General features: G+C 53.4%; 2 protein-coding genes across 2 annotated transcripts in view; both read right to left on the bottom strand.

Annotated features, from left to right (window-relative positions):
* Positions 1-279: 279 nt before the first annotated feature.
* MIS18BP1 (MIS18 binding protein 1) lies at positions 280-6,520 on the bottom strand. Its single transcript, XM_060262179.1, has 6 exons — positions 6,370-6,520; positions 4,943-5,088; positions 2,734-2,879; positions 1,438-1,522; positions 1,131-1,191; positions 280-873 (listed from the first exon to the last, which is right to left on the bottom strand). The coding sequence occupies exons 1-6, from the start codon at positions 6,512-6,514 to the stop codon at positions 776-778; spliced, it is 681 nt and encodes a 226-aa protein (XP_060118162.1). The 5' UTR covers positions 6,515-6,520; the 3' UTR covers positions 280-775.
* A 1,527-nt stretch (positions 6,521-8,047) lies between these two features.
* The window catches only part of LOC132588902 (uncharacterized), a 36,085-nt gene continuing 27,798 nt past the window's right edge, over positions 8,048-16,334 (bottom strand). The window contains exons 9-12 of the mRNA XM_060261363.1: positions 14,699-14,866; positions 12,210-12,328; positions 11,727-11,835; positions 8,048-9,306 (exon numbers count right to left, since the gene is read on the bottom strand). Coding sequence (XP_060117346.1) covers positions 8,048-9,306; positions 11,727-11,835; positions 12,210-12,328; positions 14,699-14,866 — 1,655 coding nt within the window. The remainder of the gene's footprint in view (positions 9,307-11,726; positions 11,836-12,209; positions 12,329-14,698; positions 14,867-16,334) is intronic.

Here is a 16,334-nt window from a genome sequence, read left to right on the forward strand (position 1 = left end):
GCCCTCCCGACTCCTGGCATTCCAAGGAGGTCTCCCCTCCAGATACCTGCCAGAGTCGATCCTGCTTAGCTTCTCAGATCTGATGAGATCGGGCTCGCAGCTGGGCTACACAGGGCAGGGCAACAGGTCTTCACCACTGCAACACACCCATTCCCTAGGGCAAGGGTGGCCAAGGGTAGCCCTCCAGATGTTTTTTGCCTACAACTCCCATCAGCCCCAGCCATCGGCATGATCCGGCACGCTGCGCTTTATTTGCCTCCCAAACACCAGCACCCGCAATTGCATCTGGCAGCTGCCAATCCACATTTAATACAAAAATATATATATATACAACCGCTTTCAATTGCGTTTTTAAAAAATCCCTTGTTATTACAAACTGCTCCAGTAGGTTTATTGTACAGTAGCTTTAAAAAAACGTTATTTTGCTTTAAAAAAAACCAAAACCCCCAAAACAGCCTGTCCCAGCCACTGCTTTTCTGCCCCCTGCCACAGGGGGAGTGGGGCAAAGGAGACAATAAACAGGGGTGTGGGGGGGGGCAGAGAGAGAGAGAGAGCAAGAAACACACACACACAAACTACGTCGCACCCTTTCATACCGGAAGTTTGAGCTGGGCTGCAGCCACAGACAACTCAAGGCTGAGTTCGATAAAGGAAGCCAGATCCTGACTGCGTAACTGATTAAACACAGGTGGGAAACCACACACACACACACACATCCAGGTTGCCTGAAGACCAGGGACTTTCGGAGTAACCATCTCAGGCAAGGGGGCTGGGGCTACGTAGAAAAATACAAGTCGTCCTCGTCGTCATCCTCAGACTGTATGCCTCCTTCGGCTGGGAAAACGGGCCTGGCCTTCAGCTGCGACAGAGCTCCTACGGCAGAAGGAGAGGGGCCCATTTCCAGGAAAGACTTTGCTGCCGCTTGGAAGCACCCATCCCATCCCTCCCTCCCTCCTCTGGGAGTCGTCTCACGGCAAGAGCCTTCTTTGGAGTCAGCAGAAACCCCCTTCAGCCCGGGATGACTTCTGACCCCAGCAAGGAGGGCACTGTCACGTGACCCTCTCCTCCCCTGGCTGCCCCACCCCCACCAGGAGGCCCCTGAGCTGTCCGGAGCAGAAAGAGACGTTTACCTTCATCAAAGCTGAAGATGTTCCTTCTCCGCGAGGTGGGCGTGCCGAAGTTGCGCATAGGCTGGAGGGGGGGAGGGAAGGTGTTAATCTCCCACCCGGGAGCTGCTCAGGGAGGGTCGGCAGCCCACCCAGGCAGAAGAATGCCAAGACGCCAGGACTGGGGCGCACCCTGAAGCCAACCACAAGGCAAGAGGCCCACGGCCACCCTCCCCAGCAGAACCCAGAGGACTCCCTGGACTGACGGGCGGAACCGCAAGCCCAGGGAAGGTTCTGGCCAGAGGCCTCAACGGGCCGAGGGAGGCCTTACCGACTTCCTTTTCACGTTCTTCCAGGTGTGCTCCGAGCCCTTGAGGTTCTTCTGCAGGTGGAACACGTGCTTGTCGTGGTCCTTCCTGCGGACGCAAAAGAGGCGGCGGGCGCCTGATCAGTGTAGGGGACAAGTCCCGCCCAGGAAGAGGAAAGGTCCTAGAAACTCACGAAACAGAACTGGCCAGAGAAGGAGGGCACAGCATTGTCCTCCCTCCGTTGTAACTTTTGGAGCAATAGCAGCTGCTTGTTTGTACTGCCTGAAGGGGAGGGACGGTGGCTCAGTGGCAGAGCATCTGCTTGGGAAGCAGAAGGTCCCAGGTTCAATCCCCGGCATCTCCAACTAAAAAGGGTCCAGGCAAGTAGGCATGAAAAACCTCAGCTTGAGACCCTGGAGAGCCACTGCCAGTCTGAGAAGACAAGACTGACTTTGATGGACCCAGGGTCTGATTCAATAGAAGGCGGCTTCATTAGGGGAGGGATGGTGGCTCAGTGGCAGAGGATCTGCTTGGTGAGAAGGTCCCCAGGTTCAATCTCTGGCATCTCCAACTAAGAAGGAACCAGGCAAGTAGTTGTGAAAAACCTCAGCTTGAGACCCTGGAGAGCCGCTGCCGGTCTGAGGAGACAAGACTATGATGTACCGAGGGTCTGATTCAGTAGAAGGCAGCTTCAGCTGTACATATGTTCTTCAAAGGGCCCGCTCTTTGCTTCCAAACTCTTCCCCTCAGCAGACTACTGCCCTGCCTGCCTCTCCCTCCCCACTCCAAAGCAATTATAGAATCCTAGAGTTCGAAGGGAGCTCCAGGGTCATCTAGTCCACCCCCCTGCACAATGCAAGAAACTCACAAACCCTCCCCCTAAATTCACAGGATCTTCATTGCTGTCAAATGGCCATCTAGCCTATGTTGAAAAACCTGCAAGGAAGGACAGCCCACCACCTCCCAAGGAGGAAGCCTGTTCCACTGAGGAATCGCTCTAACGGTCAGAAAGTTCTTCCTAATGTTGAGCCGGAAACTCTTTTGATTTAATTTCAATCCATTGGTTCTGGTCCTACCTTCCAGGGCCACAGAAAACAATTCCACACCATCCTCTATAGGACAGCCCTTCAAGGACTTGAAGATGGTGATCCTATCACCTCTCAGCCGCCTCCTCTCCAGGCTAAACAGGCCCAGCTCCTTCAACCTTTCCTCCTAGGACTTGGTCCCCAGCTCTCTTGTTGTGCTCCTGGGATTATGCAGGTATCCTGAGCCCCCTACTGGAGCCTTGACAGCTTGACCTTCAGAGAACATCCACCCACCTGTTCAGGGATGCCAGCATTCCAGGAGTGACGTGCTCACACTGGGGGGTCTTCACCAGAGGAAAGATGGCTGACGAGGGGGTGATGGGGTGGGTGTCTTTCAGCTGGAAAATATCGTCCTCTTGGACTGTGCGGAACTGTGGCAGCTATAGGCAAGAACATCGGAACTCATGAGAAGCCATGTTGGGTCAGGCCAGCGGCCCATCCAGTCTCTCTCTCGGTGTCACACAGTGGCCAAGCCCAAGGTGCCCTCAGGAGGTCCACCAGCGTGGCCAGAACTTCAAAAACCCTCCCATTGTTGCCCCCCCCCAAGCACCCAGAAGACAGAGCATCCCTGCCCCAGGCAGAGGAACATAAGAGCAGCCATGTTGGATCAGGCCAGTGGCCCATCCAGCCCAACACTCTGGGTCACACGGTGGCCAAAACCCAGGGGGAATCAGCAGGTTCGTCAGCAGGGCCAGAACTCCAGAAGCCCTCCCACTGTGACTCCTCCCCCCGCCAACACCCAGAAGACAGAGCATCCCTGCCCCAGGCATAAGAGCAGCCATACTGGATCAGGCCAAAGGCACATCCAATCCAACCTCCTGTGTCACACGGTGGCCAGAGCCCAGGGGCCGCCAGCGGGGCCAGACTGTTCATGCCAACAGGGCTGACCGCTCCGCCGAGAGGAAGGCAGAAGTCACGTCCTGATTATTCACAGAAAGACAACATTTTTTGCTTTCTGCCAGAAACGCACAGAGACTTTCCCCCCAACCCTGGAAGGTTTCTTCTCGGCCGTCCACCTTCGCCAGGCTCGGGGCCTTGAGGCTTCTGACAGGGACTGACGGGTCGAGAACAGAGCTGACACCAGCAGCCTCCTCTGTATTTTGGCCTCTTGGGCCAAAATATGAAGATGATGATGATGATATTGGATTTATATCCCACCCTCTACTCTGAATCTCACCATCTCCTTTACCTTCTGTCAGGCATGCGTATTTCTGTGTGCCGTGATGGTCCCTGAGACAGAGCAGATGACCAACTGCTCCTGCTCCCCCCTCTTTTGCAACCTAGAGGCAAGTAGTGAATCCATTTGGCCCAAGGATGTTTAGGATAGCCTGGCTGGTAACAGCGTGATGAGCCTCTCCCCCAGATTCACACAGACAGGTCTTATCTGGCCTCAGAGAAAGTGTGAGAAAGGGAGATGTTTCTAACAGCCTGCATTCTTTAGTAATAAAAGAGATACTTTGTAGTAGCCTTTGACCCGTGACTCAAATTGCATCTGTATACTATCCTTTGAAGCTATCCTATAAAGTAACTATGTAAGTTTATATACATCGTTACTTCCAAGGATTCTGTCCTCGGCAAAGCTATGGAGTTTCTACAACAAAGCAACTTTTGATTAAATAACAAAAGACTGATAATTGGGAAATATCAATGCTTGACACCTTCCTCCCCCACAATGGATGCCCTGTGAGGTGGGTGGGGCTGGAGAGGGCTCTCACAGCAGCTGCACTTTCAAGGACAACCTCTGCCAGAGCTCTGGCTGACCCAAGGCCATTCCAGTAGCTGCAAGTGGAGGAGTGGGGAATCAAACCCGGTTCTCCCAGATAAGAGAGCTATGGCTGACCCAAGGCCATGCCAGCAGCTACAAGTGGAGGAGTGGGGAATCAAACCCAGTTCTTAACCACTACACCAAACTGGCTACGCCAAACTAGCTCAAACGGAACAGACTGTCGGTCCCGCCTTTGTTCCCGACACATCGGTCCCGCCTGAAGCTTCAAGGCAAATGAGGAAAGGCCTCGCAAAGCTGAGGCCTCGCCAAGAAGATTGCCCGGGCCCCAAGATGGCGCAAGAACGAGGCCCGCGCAGTGGCTGGGTTGGCAATTACTTTTCAGCGACTCACACCCATCTCGAAAAGCCAGTCCTAGAACATGAAATCATCCAACCCACAGCGAGCTGCCCTCCGAGAGCAGCGGCCCGGATCCTGCTGGGCGCCCTGGACGTCCCCGGGAGAGCTAGAAAAGGAGGGGCGGGGAAGGAAGCAGCTGCTTCTGGCTCCCCCCACCCCACCCCCCAGTACAGAGAGATGGGAGTTTGTTTCCAGTACCATATTAAGATCCTGAGAACATCTGAACATCACACCAAGTCAGAAAGGACACACAGACACACGCCCCAAGGCCAAGCAAACGTTTGGTTCTATACAGCAGACTGAGACCCATTAAGGATTTACTTTGGTGTTTCTCTTCTGAAAGGGGGTGGCAGTGAAGATGTCCTCGTGGTTGTCCTTGGGCAGCTGCTCCAGGAAATCCCGCATCTGCCGCCTTCTTTTCAGGGTCCCCACCTTGGCATCGATCAACGGCTGCTTCTTCACTCCCTCTGCCAGCAAGGAGGACACACGGACACGCCTGTCAGCTGAGAGCTCAGCTCGCCCCAGTCACGTCTGCAAGGACAGGCTCGCAGCCGGAAGTCACAGCAAGCCCTGGGACGAGACCAGCACCTGCCGCGGCTTCACACACCAGCTCAGTTCTTTTATTTCATTGGAAATTAAGAATTCATCTTTCTCTCTCTCTCTCTCCTATCACTGGCTTAAACCAGCAACATGAAAACATTTTTTTAAAAAAATCTCTATATACAGTTAAAAGGTTCATAAAATAAGAACATAAGAGAAGCCCTGTTGGATCAGGCCAGTGGCCCATCCAGTCCAGCACTCTGGGTCACACGGTGGCCAAAAAACCCAGGTGCCATCAGGAGGTCCATCAGTGGGGCCAGGACACTAGAAGCCCTCCCCCTTTTGCCCCCCGAGCACCAAGAATACAGAGCATCATTGCCCCAGACATAAGAACATAAGAGAAGCCATGTTGGATCAGGGCAATGGCCCATCCAGTCCAACACTCTGTGTCACACAGTGGCCAAAAAAACCCAGGTGCCATTAGAAGCCCTCCCACTGTGCCCCCCCAAGCACCAAGAATACAGAGCATCACTGCCCCAGACTGAGGGTTCCAACAATAGGCTGTGGCTAATAGCCACTGATGGATCGCCGCTCCATATGTTGATCCAATCCCCTGTTGAAGCTGGCTATGCTTGTAGCTGCCACCCCCTCCTGTGGCAGTGAATTCCGCATGTTAATCACCCTTTGGGTGAAGAAGGACTTCCTTTGATCTGTTCTGACCTGTCTGCTCAGCAATTTCATTGAGTGCCCACGAGTTCTTGTATTGTGAGAAAGGGAGAAAAGTACTTCTTTCTTTGCCTTCTCTATCCCATGCATAATCCTGTAAACCACTCTCATGTCACCCCGCAGTCGACATTTCTCCAAGCTACAGAGCCCCAAGCGTTTTAACCTTTCTTCACAGGGAAAGTGTTCCAACCCTTGAATCATTCTAGTTGCCCTTTTCTGCACTTTCTCCAATGCTACGATATCTTTTTTGAGGTGCGGTGACCAGAATTGTGCACAGTCCACCAAACGAGGCCGCGCACTCTCGACAGCTGACCGCACAAACATTCCTCAACCTTTCAACTTAATTTTATGAAATATCACAGACTGAAGAATTAGTTCTCTCTGTCAAAACGGATTCTGCATCCATCCCTCACCCCCCCTTTCCCCCGCCCAGTTCCCGGAGGCAAAGGAACAAGGAGGCCCGGAGAGGGGAAGCCCTTTACCTCCCTTGTCTGCTTTCTTCCTGGTCTTGGTGGTCTTCAGAGGGGCCCGTTTCCTGCCCTCCTGATCTGCCGTGTACCTTTGCTGGCATTCCTCGGCAGATCGTGACCCCACAGCCTCAGCAACATGCAACCAGAAGCCCTCCATGTGTTTAGGGAAAGCGCCCACTGCCCTGCAAGACACGGAAGCTGTGTGAGACTCAAGGCTGCTGCTGGACTCCCTTGCCCACACCATCCGAGGCCCTGGGTGGAACTCAGCAGGAGTCCACGACGTGCAGAGGAGGCACTGATGTTCCGGGGTGAGATCAGGACGTTTCTGTAGAGTCGGCAGATGGGACTGGAGGGAGTCTTAACAGGGACTAATTTCACACTAGACCTTTAAACCTGGTTCAGCCCCGTCCCCTAACTGACATTCTACACTAGAATCAGAGAAACCAACTCTGTGACTCCAGGATTTTAGTGCAGAATGTCAGCTTGGGGACGGGGCTGAGCCAGGATTAAAGGTCTAATGCGAAATTGGTGTGCGATGCTGCACCGCACCTGGTGGAGATTTAGAAGATATTGCATTTATACCCTGCCCTCCACTCTGAATCTCAGAGCAGCTTACAACCTCCTTTACCTTCCCCCCACACACACACAACAGACACCCTGTGAGGTGGGTGAGGCTGAGAGGGCTCTCCCAGAAGCTGCCCTTTCAAGGACAGCTCTTCTAGAGCTTTGGCTGACCGAAGGCCATTCCAGCAGCTGCAAGTGGAGGAGTGGGGAATCAAACCCGGTTCTCCCAGATAAGAGTCTGCACTCTTAACCACTACACCAAACTGGCTTTACAATCTCCTTTCCCTTCCTCCCACACAACAGACACCCTGTGAGGCTCTCCCAGAAGCTGCCCTTTCAAGGACAACTCCTGCCAGAGTTATGGCTGACCCAAGACCATTCCAGCAGCTGCAAGTGGAGGAGTGGGGGATCAAACCCTGTTCTCCCACATAAGAGAGCTCTGACCCAAGGCCATTCCAGCAGCTGCAAGTGGAGGAGTGGGGAATCAAACCCGGTTCTCCCAGATAAGAGTCCACTCACTTAACCACTACACCAAACTGGCTCTCTTCTGGTGGGGCTAAGAGAGCTCTCCCAGAAGCTGTCCTTTCAAGGACAGCTCTTCCAGAGCTTTGGCTGACCGAAGGCCATTCCAGCAGCTGCAAGTGGAGGAGTGGGGAATCAAACCCGGTTCTCCCAGATAAGAGTCTGCACTCTTAACCACTACACCAAACTGGCTTTACAATCTCCTTTCCCTTCCTCCCACACAACAGACACCCTGTGAGGCTCTCCCAGAAGCTGCCCTTTCAAGGACAACTCCTGCCAGAGTTATGGCTGACCCAAGACCATTCCAGCAGCTGCAAGTGGAGGAGTGGGGGATCAAACCCTGTTCTCCCACATAAGAGAGCTCTGACCCAAGACCATTCCAGCAGCTGCAAGTGGAGGAGTGGGGGATCAAACCCTGTTCTCCCACATAAGAGAGCTCTGACCCAAGGCCATTCCAGAAGGTGCAAGTGGAGGAGTGGGAAATCAAACCCAGTACTCCCAGATAAGAGAGCTCTGGCTGACCCAAGGCCATTCCAGCAGCTGCAAGTGGAGGAGTGGGGAATCCAACCCGGTTCTTCCAGATAAGAGTCCACGCACTTCACCACTACCCCAAACTGGCTCTTGCTGTGGAGGAGCCGTAGTAATGCCCCCCCTGGGGTGCCCCTCCTTGCCTGTGCAGGTCCTGCAGCTCCTCCTCCAGCCAGACTTCGCTGCCATCCGCATCCTGGTGCGGTGTCTCCTTAGGCCTTCTCCCTGCCGGAGCCGTGCCTTTGGCCCTGCTGGGACCTGCTCCGCCCCCCCTCCTGGCAGCAGCAGCCTTTGCCTTTCCCTTGCTCCCTTCAGAATCTCCCGGGCTGGGTTCACTTTCCGACTCAGATTCAAAGACGTATTTCCGGCACTTCCGGCTTCCTCGACTCCACCTTTGGGCTCCAGGAGAACCGTTAGCCAGGCTGGGGGGAGACGGGCTCTCCGGCTGCTCATTCGGAGGAGACGGCACGGCCCTCGCGGCCCTGCTTTGTGCGCAAGAGCCAGGAGGTCCTTTGGTTCTCTCCGGCACAGAAGGTGCCTTCTTCACAGCGCTTTGCTGCTTTGGGTCAGACACGGACGTTAATTGGGGTGTCCGTCTCCTGAAAGACGGCTGGGCTTTCCTCCGGATCCGCGGAGAATCGTCGCTCGATTCGTCGTCCTCTGCGGAGGAGCTTCTTGCTCCACACTCATGTTGACGAGGCTGCTTCTGCAACCTTTGCGCGTGCCGGGCAGGGGTGAGCTCCCTGTCCGGACTCATTCTGCAGTCGTCCGTTTCCCTTCCCTCCTTGGGCACTTGTTGCTCAGCGGGCTTCCTCTGGGGCCAGCCGCCCTTTTCAGGCAGCTGCTTAAAGTTCAGCGGGGTCAAGGGAACCACGGTCTTCGTTCTGCAGAGGTCTTCCGGGGAAATCTCCTGTTTTTTTCTGCACGCGCTCATTTCCCTTCCTTCCTTGACCACCTGTTGCTCAGCAGGCTTCCTCTGGGGCCAGACGCCCTTTTCAGGCAGCTGCTTAAAGTTCAGCGGGGTCAAGGGAACCACGGTCTTCGTTCTGCAGAGGTCTTCCAGGGAAAGCTCCTGCTTTTTTCTGCACGCGCTCATTTCCCTTCCTTCCTTGACCACCTGTTGCTCAGCGGGCTTCCTCTGGGGCCAGATGCCCTTTTCAGACAGATTCTTAAAATTCAGTGGGGTCAAGGGAACCACGGCCTTTCTCCTGCAGAGGTCTTCCGGGGAAAGCTCCTCGTTTTCGTCAGAATCCGAGACAAAATGAAGCGGCTTTTTCTTGCTTCCAGGCCCCGCTACTTTTTGGGGGCTCCTCGTGGATCTTTTACTGGCTCCTCCTAGAAACGAGAGAGAGAGAGAGAGGTTGTCCATCAAGTGGCATCATCTCAGATTCTGGTTCACCCTTCAGAAAACCAGAGCTAAGTTTATGCCCCTTCATGAGAGCGAGTTTGGTGTAGTGGCGAAGTGTGCAGCCTCTTAACTGAGAGAACCGGGTTTGATTCCCCACTCCTCTGCTTGCACCTGCTGGAATGGCCTTGGGTCAGCCGTAGCTCTCGCAAGACGGGTCCTTGAAAGGGCAGCTTCTGGGAGAGCTCTCACAGGGTGTCTGTTGTGGGTGAGGAAGGTAAAAGGATATTGCTGCCCGCTCTCAGACTCGGATTCAGAGAGAAAGGAGAGGTATAAATCTGCAGCCGTCTTCTTCTTTCTTTCAGCTGAGTCTCTATTCATGCATTCAAAGAAATAAATATTCAGAAGAGAGACAGAGAGATTTCTTTTTTGGCCCCAGTGTGACACAGTGTTGGACTGGATGGGCCATTGGCCTGATCCAACAGGGCTTCTCTTATATTCTTCCATGACACAGAGTGTTGGACTGGAGGGGCCATTGGCCTGATACTGTGGCCCATCCAGTCCAACACTCTGTGTCACAGAAGAACGTAAGAGAAGCCATGTTGGATCAGGCCAATGGCCCATCCAGTCCAACACTCTGTGTCACATAAGAACATAAGAGAAGCCATGTTCAATCAGGCCAATGGCCTATCCAGTCCAGCACTCTGTGTCACAGAAGAACAAGAGAAGCCCTGTTGAATCAGGCCAATGGCCCATCCAGTCCAGCACTCTGTGTCACATAAAAACATAAGAGAAGCCATGTTGGATCAGGCCAATGGCCCATCCAGTCCAGCACTATGTGTCACATAAGAACATAAGAGAAGCCATGTTGGATCAGGCCAATGGCCCATCCAGTCCAGCACTCTGTGTCACATAAGAACATAAGAGAAACCATGTTGGAACAGGTCAATGGCCTATCCAGTCCAACACTCTGTGTCACACAATGGTCAATATATGTGTATACACACACACACACATACACACATATATATATACACACTGTGGCTAATAGCCACTGATGGACCTCTGCTCCATATTTTTATCTAACCCCCTCTTGAAACTGGCTATGCTTGTAGCCGCCACCACCTCCTGTGGCAGTGAATTCCACATGTTAATCACCCTTTGGGTGAAGAAGGACTTCCTTCTATCCGTTTTAACCTGTCTGCTCAGCAATTTCATCGAATGCCCACGAGTTCTTGTATTGTGAGAAAGGGAGAAAAGTAATTCTTTCTCTACTTTCTCCATCCCATGCATTATAAACCTCTATCATGTCACCCCGCAGTCGACGTTTCTCCAAGCTAAAGGGCCCCAAGCGTTTTAACCTTTTTTTAACCAGCAGGGGCATGTGGCAGAGTGGGGAATCAAACCCGGTTCTTCCAGATTAAGAGCCTGTGCTCTCAACCGCTACGCCACACTGAGCCAGAACGGACTTGGCTTCCAGGCCTGAGCTCACCATTCCATTCAGTCAGGTAAGCTCACGACTGGGCTGTTGGGCCGGCACTCTCTCTCTCTCTCAACCGCACTGGCTTGTTGAGAGCATAACGTGGAGCACCGGGAAACCCGCGGCTGCTGCCCAGAGCCCCCTGGGAGAAAACGCACAATGAACCTGCTGTCAACAGAGACATGGTGCGTTCTGCAACCGAGTAACCCCCTTCCGAGCTCTTCTGCTGCAGCGGACTCTGCTCACGACTGCTCCGCTGCGACCAAGAGGTAGATCCGAGGGCAGGACAGGAGGAAGGAGGTCGTCAATCGCTTCCAAGGCCTGCAAACGAGGCGAGCCTTCCCTTTCTCAACGAAACGTCTACCGCAGAGGGGACCAGAGGAGAGCCGCACACACACACACACATACACACACACACCTGGGCCAGATCAGAAGCACACAACAGCTGGAATGACAAGTGGCAAGTTCAAGGCCCCCCCTCCTCCTGGGATCGCAAGAAGAAGAAGACTGCAGATTTATACCCCGCCCTTCTCTCTGAATCAGAAACTCAGAGCAGCTTACAATCTCCTCTGTCTTCTCCCCCCACAACAGACACTCTGTGAGGTGGGTGGGGCTGAGAGAGCTCTCCCAGAAGCTGCCTGTTCAAGGACAACCTCTGCCAGAGCTATGGCTGACCCAAGGCCATTCCAGGAGCGGGGAATCAAACCTGGCTCTCCCAGATAAGAGAGCTCTGACTCTCGAAAGCTCCTTCCCCGAGAATCTTGTTCGTCTCCACAGTGCTCCTGGACTTGAATGCACCTGTGCAAAGCCCACCCTGACCGACATGAGTCTAGCCCCAAGGCAGCTTTGTGGGGTTCCAGTCGAAACGGCAGCAATTTCTTCCAATGATTCAGAGAATGCCAAGCAGCAACTTCAAGACAAACTCTGTACCTTTCGTCTGATGGCATAGGGGCGTCTCTTCAGCAGCGTTCGCGCTGACCTCGCCATTCTCAGGGGAGCAGGAATTTTTCTTGCGCTGAGGTCTCGCACTGTTCACTATCTGGAGGGAAAGAGCAACAGACAGAAGCCAAACAGAGCTGTGCGGCTTCCGCGTGGGCCACCAAAGGCAACCGGGACTTTTGAGCTGCGCCAGGAAGGAAAATATTGGAAGAAATTGGATTTATATCCTGCCCTATACTCTGAATCTCAGAGTGGCTTACAATCTCCTTTCCCTTCCTCCCCCACAACAGCCACCCTGTGAGGTAGGGGAGGCTGAGAGAGCTCTCACAGCAGCTGCCCTTTCAAGGACAACCTCTGCGAGAGCTCTGGCTGACCCAAGGCCATTCCAGCAGGTGCAAGTGGAGGAGGGGGGACTCAAACTTGGTTCTCCCAGATAAGAGTCCACACACTTAACCACTACACCAAACTGGCTACCTTTAAGCCCAAGCACACAAGCAGGCCCACGGGGTCCACGTGGCTGAGGTGTTGATTTGCAGGTGGTGGACACATCTCCAGGAATGACAACTGGTCTCTGGGAGGCAGGGACAGTTTGGCTGGAGAAAAAGTCCACTTGGGAAGGCGGGCTCTAGGGCATTATTGATCTGTTCACTTGGTTTATATCCCACAGTTCACCCCAGCGGAGACTCAAAGCAGCTCTCACCATTCTCTCCTGCTTCCTCCTTACAACAACCCTGTGAGGTAGGCGAGGCTGAGAAAGCATGACTGTCCCAAGGTCACCCAGACGGCTTCTGCGGCACAAATGGGGATTCAGTCCTGGAGTTCCCCAATCACAGTCAGCGGTGTTAACCACCACATCACACTGGGTCTCCTCCCCTTCTGAGGTCCCTCCCACGCCGAAAGCGCACCCTCCCCCAATCTCCAGGAATTGCCCAGTCTGGATCTGGCAACCTCGGGGCACAGAAAGCCCATTAAGAACATAAGAGAAGCCATGTTGGATTCAGGCCAAAGGCCCATCCAGTCCAACACTCTGTGTCACATAAGAACTATAAGAGAAGCCAAGGTTGGATCAGGCCAGTGGCCCATCCAGTCCAACACTCTGTGTCACATAAAGAACATAAGAGAAGCCATGTTGGATCAGGCCAAAGGCCCATCCAGTCCAACACTCCGTGTCACATAAGAACATAAGAGAAGCCAAGTTGGATCAGGCCAGTGGCCCATCCAGTCCAACACTCTGTGTCACATAAGGAACATAAGAGAAGCCATGTTGGATCAGGCCAGTGCGCCATCCAGTCCAAACACTCTGTGTCACATAAGAGAAGCCATGTTGGATCAGGCCAATGGCCCATTCAGTCCAACACTCTTGTCACATAGCACCAATAATACCGAGCATCGCTTGCCCCAGGCAGAGAGTTCCATCATAACTTGTGGCTTATAACCACTCGATGGACCTCTACTCCCGATGCTTATCCAATCCCCTCTTGAAGCTGGCTAAGCTTGGAGCAGCCCCCATCTCCTGTGGCAGTGAATTCCACGTGTTAATCACCCCTTTTGGTGAAGGACTTCCTTTTACCCATTTTGAAGCCGTGCCTAAAGGGAATCCGAGGTATTTGTGAGTTCCCTGCCTTGTGCAGGGGGCTGGACTAGATGACCCTGGAGGTCCCTTCCAACTCTAGAATTCTATGACTGTTAGAGCCATTCCTCATTGGAACAGGCTTCCTTGGGAGGTGGTGGGCTCTCCTTCCGTGGAGGTTTTTAAGCAGAGGCTAGATGGCCATTTGACAGCAATGAAGATCCGAAGTGGGAGCATACAAGGCCGAGGCTGCATGGGCTGTTCTGGGCTGCTGGTTGCATATTGGGTTCGGTAGAAAGTGCTGGTGTATTACCCTTTAAAGCCCCTATATGGTTGAGGGCCTGCCCTACCAGAGGGACCATCTCTCCCCATACGAACCCCAGAGAGCACTGAGGTCAGCGGGAAAGAACCAGCTGAACACCCCTGGGCCGAGGGAGGCCAAACTGAAGAACACAAGGGACCGAGGCCTTCTCTTTCGGGCCTTCTCTTTCGCAGCTCCCACATCTGTGGAATCAACTTCCCGGATGAAGTGCGGGCCCTGCGGAGTCCTGAGCAATTCGCAGGGCCTGCAAGACCACTCGTTTTGAGATGGCCTTCGCTGAATGCTGAGCTAATGATAGATTCGCTGCTTGCTGTATTCCACCATCAATTTATTAAAAGCCTGTAATTTAAGCACCATAACTGTTAATTTTAATTGGAATGTCGATTTTATAATGGTTTTATAATGTAGTATTTGTTGAATTATATGATTTTATTGTATTGTATTGAACAAATATGTTGTGAGACCGCCCTGAGCCTGCTTCAGCGGGGAGGGTGGGATATAAATAAAAATTATTATTATTATTATTATTGTTGTTGTTGTTATTATCCTGTGGATTTAGGGGGAGGTGTTTGTGAGTTTCCTGCATTGTGCAGGGGGTTGGACTAGATGACCCTGGAGTCCCTTCCAACTCTAGGATTCTATGACTGTTAGAGCAGTTCCTCAGTGGAACAGGCTTCCTCCTTGGGAGGTGGTGGGCTCTCCTTCCTTGGTGCTTTTTAAAGAGAGGCTAGATGGCATCTGACAGCAATGAAGATCGTGTGAATTTAGGGGGAAGTGTGAGTTTCCTGCATTGTGCAGAGGGTTGGACTAGATGACCCTGGAGGTCCCTTCCAGCTCTAGGACCCTCTGATTCCTGGGCCCCCAAGGGACTGTGGTATTCTCAGAGGCAGGCACAAGAAGACCCAGCCGAGCATTTAGCAGCTCCAGCGCAGTCCCCTCCAACTCTCGTCTCTCTCCAGCTCAGAGCACAGAAGGAGCCCTCTGCAGCAAGCAGGGGCATCCCATGAGTTGCCGCTCGCTCTTTAACAGGGGGCGAGACGTTCAAGCGGCCCCCGCCCCCCCCCCACTTACTGGAGTCAAGTAGTTGGTGCCCCCCTCGGGTGACCGTCACATTCAGCTCCTGGTCGACGACGATCCTTTCGCCGCACCAGTACTGCAGGAGGGGCTTCACCTGCCGGCCGCTACGGGTGAAACTGGCGTTGGGGTCAGGCTGCGAGGGGGGCACCTGCCGCCGCTCACCTGGTCAAGACAAGACAAGAAAAGAAAAGGCTCTCTGTAGTGGCAGCAGAAGGCAACCGTTCCCTCCTCTCCAAAGAGCGAGACAAGCAGCCACACAAAGCCCGGGAAACTCAAGGGAGAAGTGGCAGCAGCCAGATGCCCTCGCTTATGTGGGGCCTTCCAAAGTGGACATCTGAATAGAAGAACAGAAGAGAAGCCCTGTTGGATCAGGCCAGTGGCCCCTCCAGTCCAACACTCTGTGTCACATAAGAACAGAAGAGAAGCCACACTGGATCAGGCCAGTGGCCCCTCCAGTCCAACACTCTGTGTCACAGAAGAACATAAGAGAAGCCCATGTTGGATCAGGCCAGTCGCCCCTAGCCAGTCCAACACTCTGTGTCACAGAAGAACATAAGAGAAGCCATGTTGGATCAGTCCAATGGCCCCCCTCCAGTCCAACACTCTGTGTCAAATAAGAACAGAAGAGAAGCCACACTGGATCAGGCCAATGGCCCATCCAGTCCAACACTCTATGTCACATAAGAACATTAAGAGAAGCCATGTTGGATCAGGCCAGTGGCCCCTCCAGTCCAACACTCTGTGTCACATAAGAACATAAGAGAAGCCATGTTGGTTCAGGCCAGTGGCCCATCCAGTCCAACACTCTATGTCACATAAGAACATAAGAGAAGCCATGTTGGATCAGGCCAGTGGCCCCTCCAGTCCAACACTCTGTGTCACAGAAGAACATAAGAGAAGCCATGTTGGATCAGGCCAGTGGCCCCTCCAGTCCAACACTCTGTGTCACATAAGAACATAAGAGAAGTGGTCCAACACTCTGTGTCACACAGTGGCCAAAAAATCCAGGTGCCATCAGGAGGTCCATAAGTGGGGCCAGGACACTAGAAGCCCTCCCACTGTTTCCCCCCTCCCCAAGCACCATAGCATCAGACATAAGAGAAGCCATGTTGGATCAGGCCAATGGCCCATCCAGTCCAACACTCTGTGTCACACAGTGGCCAAAAAACCCAGGTGCCATCAGGAAGTCTATCAGTGGGGCCAGGACACTAGAAGCCCTCCCACTGCGCCCCCTCCCACTGCGCCCCCCCCCAAAGCACCAAGAATACAGAGCATCACTGCCCCAGACAAAAGAACATAAGAGAAGTCATGTTGGATCAGGGCAATGGCCCATCCGGTCCAACACTCTGTGTCACACAGTGGCCAAAAAATCCAGGTGCCATCAGGTCCATCAGTGGGGCCAGGACACTAGAAGCCCTCCCACTGTTTCCCCCCCTCCCCAAGCTCCACAGCATCAGACATAAGAGAAGCCATGTTGGATCAGGCCAATGGCCCATGCAGTCCAACACTCTGTGTCACATAGTAGCCAAAAACCCCCAGCTGCCATCAGGTCCATCAGTGAGGCCAGACACTAGAAGTCCTCCCAATGTGCCCCCCCCCAAAACACCAAGAATACAGAGCATCACTGCCC

This window comes from Heteronotia binoei, chromosome 21, assembly GCF_032191835.1.
Source record: "Heteronotia binoei isolate CCM8104 ecotype False Entrance Well chromosome 21, APGP_CSIRO_Hbin_v1, whole genome shotgun sequence".
Classification (NCBI taxonomy): domain Eukaryota; kingdom Metazoa; phylum Chordata; class Lepidosauria; order Squamata; family Gekkonidae; genus Heteronotia; species Heteronotia binoei.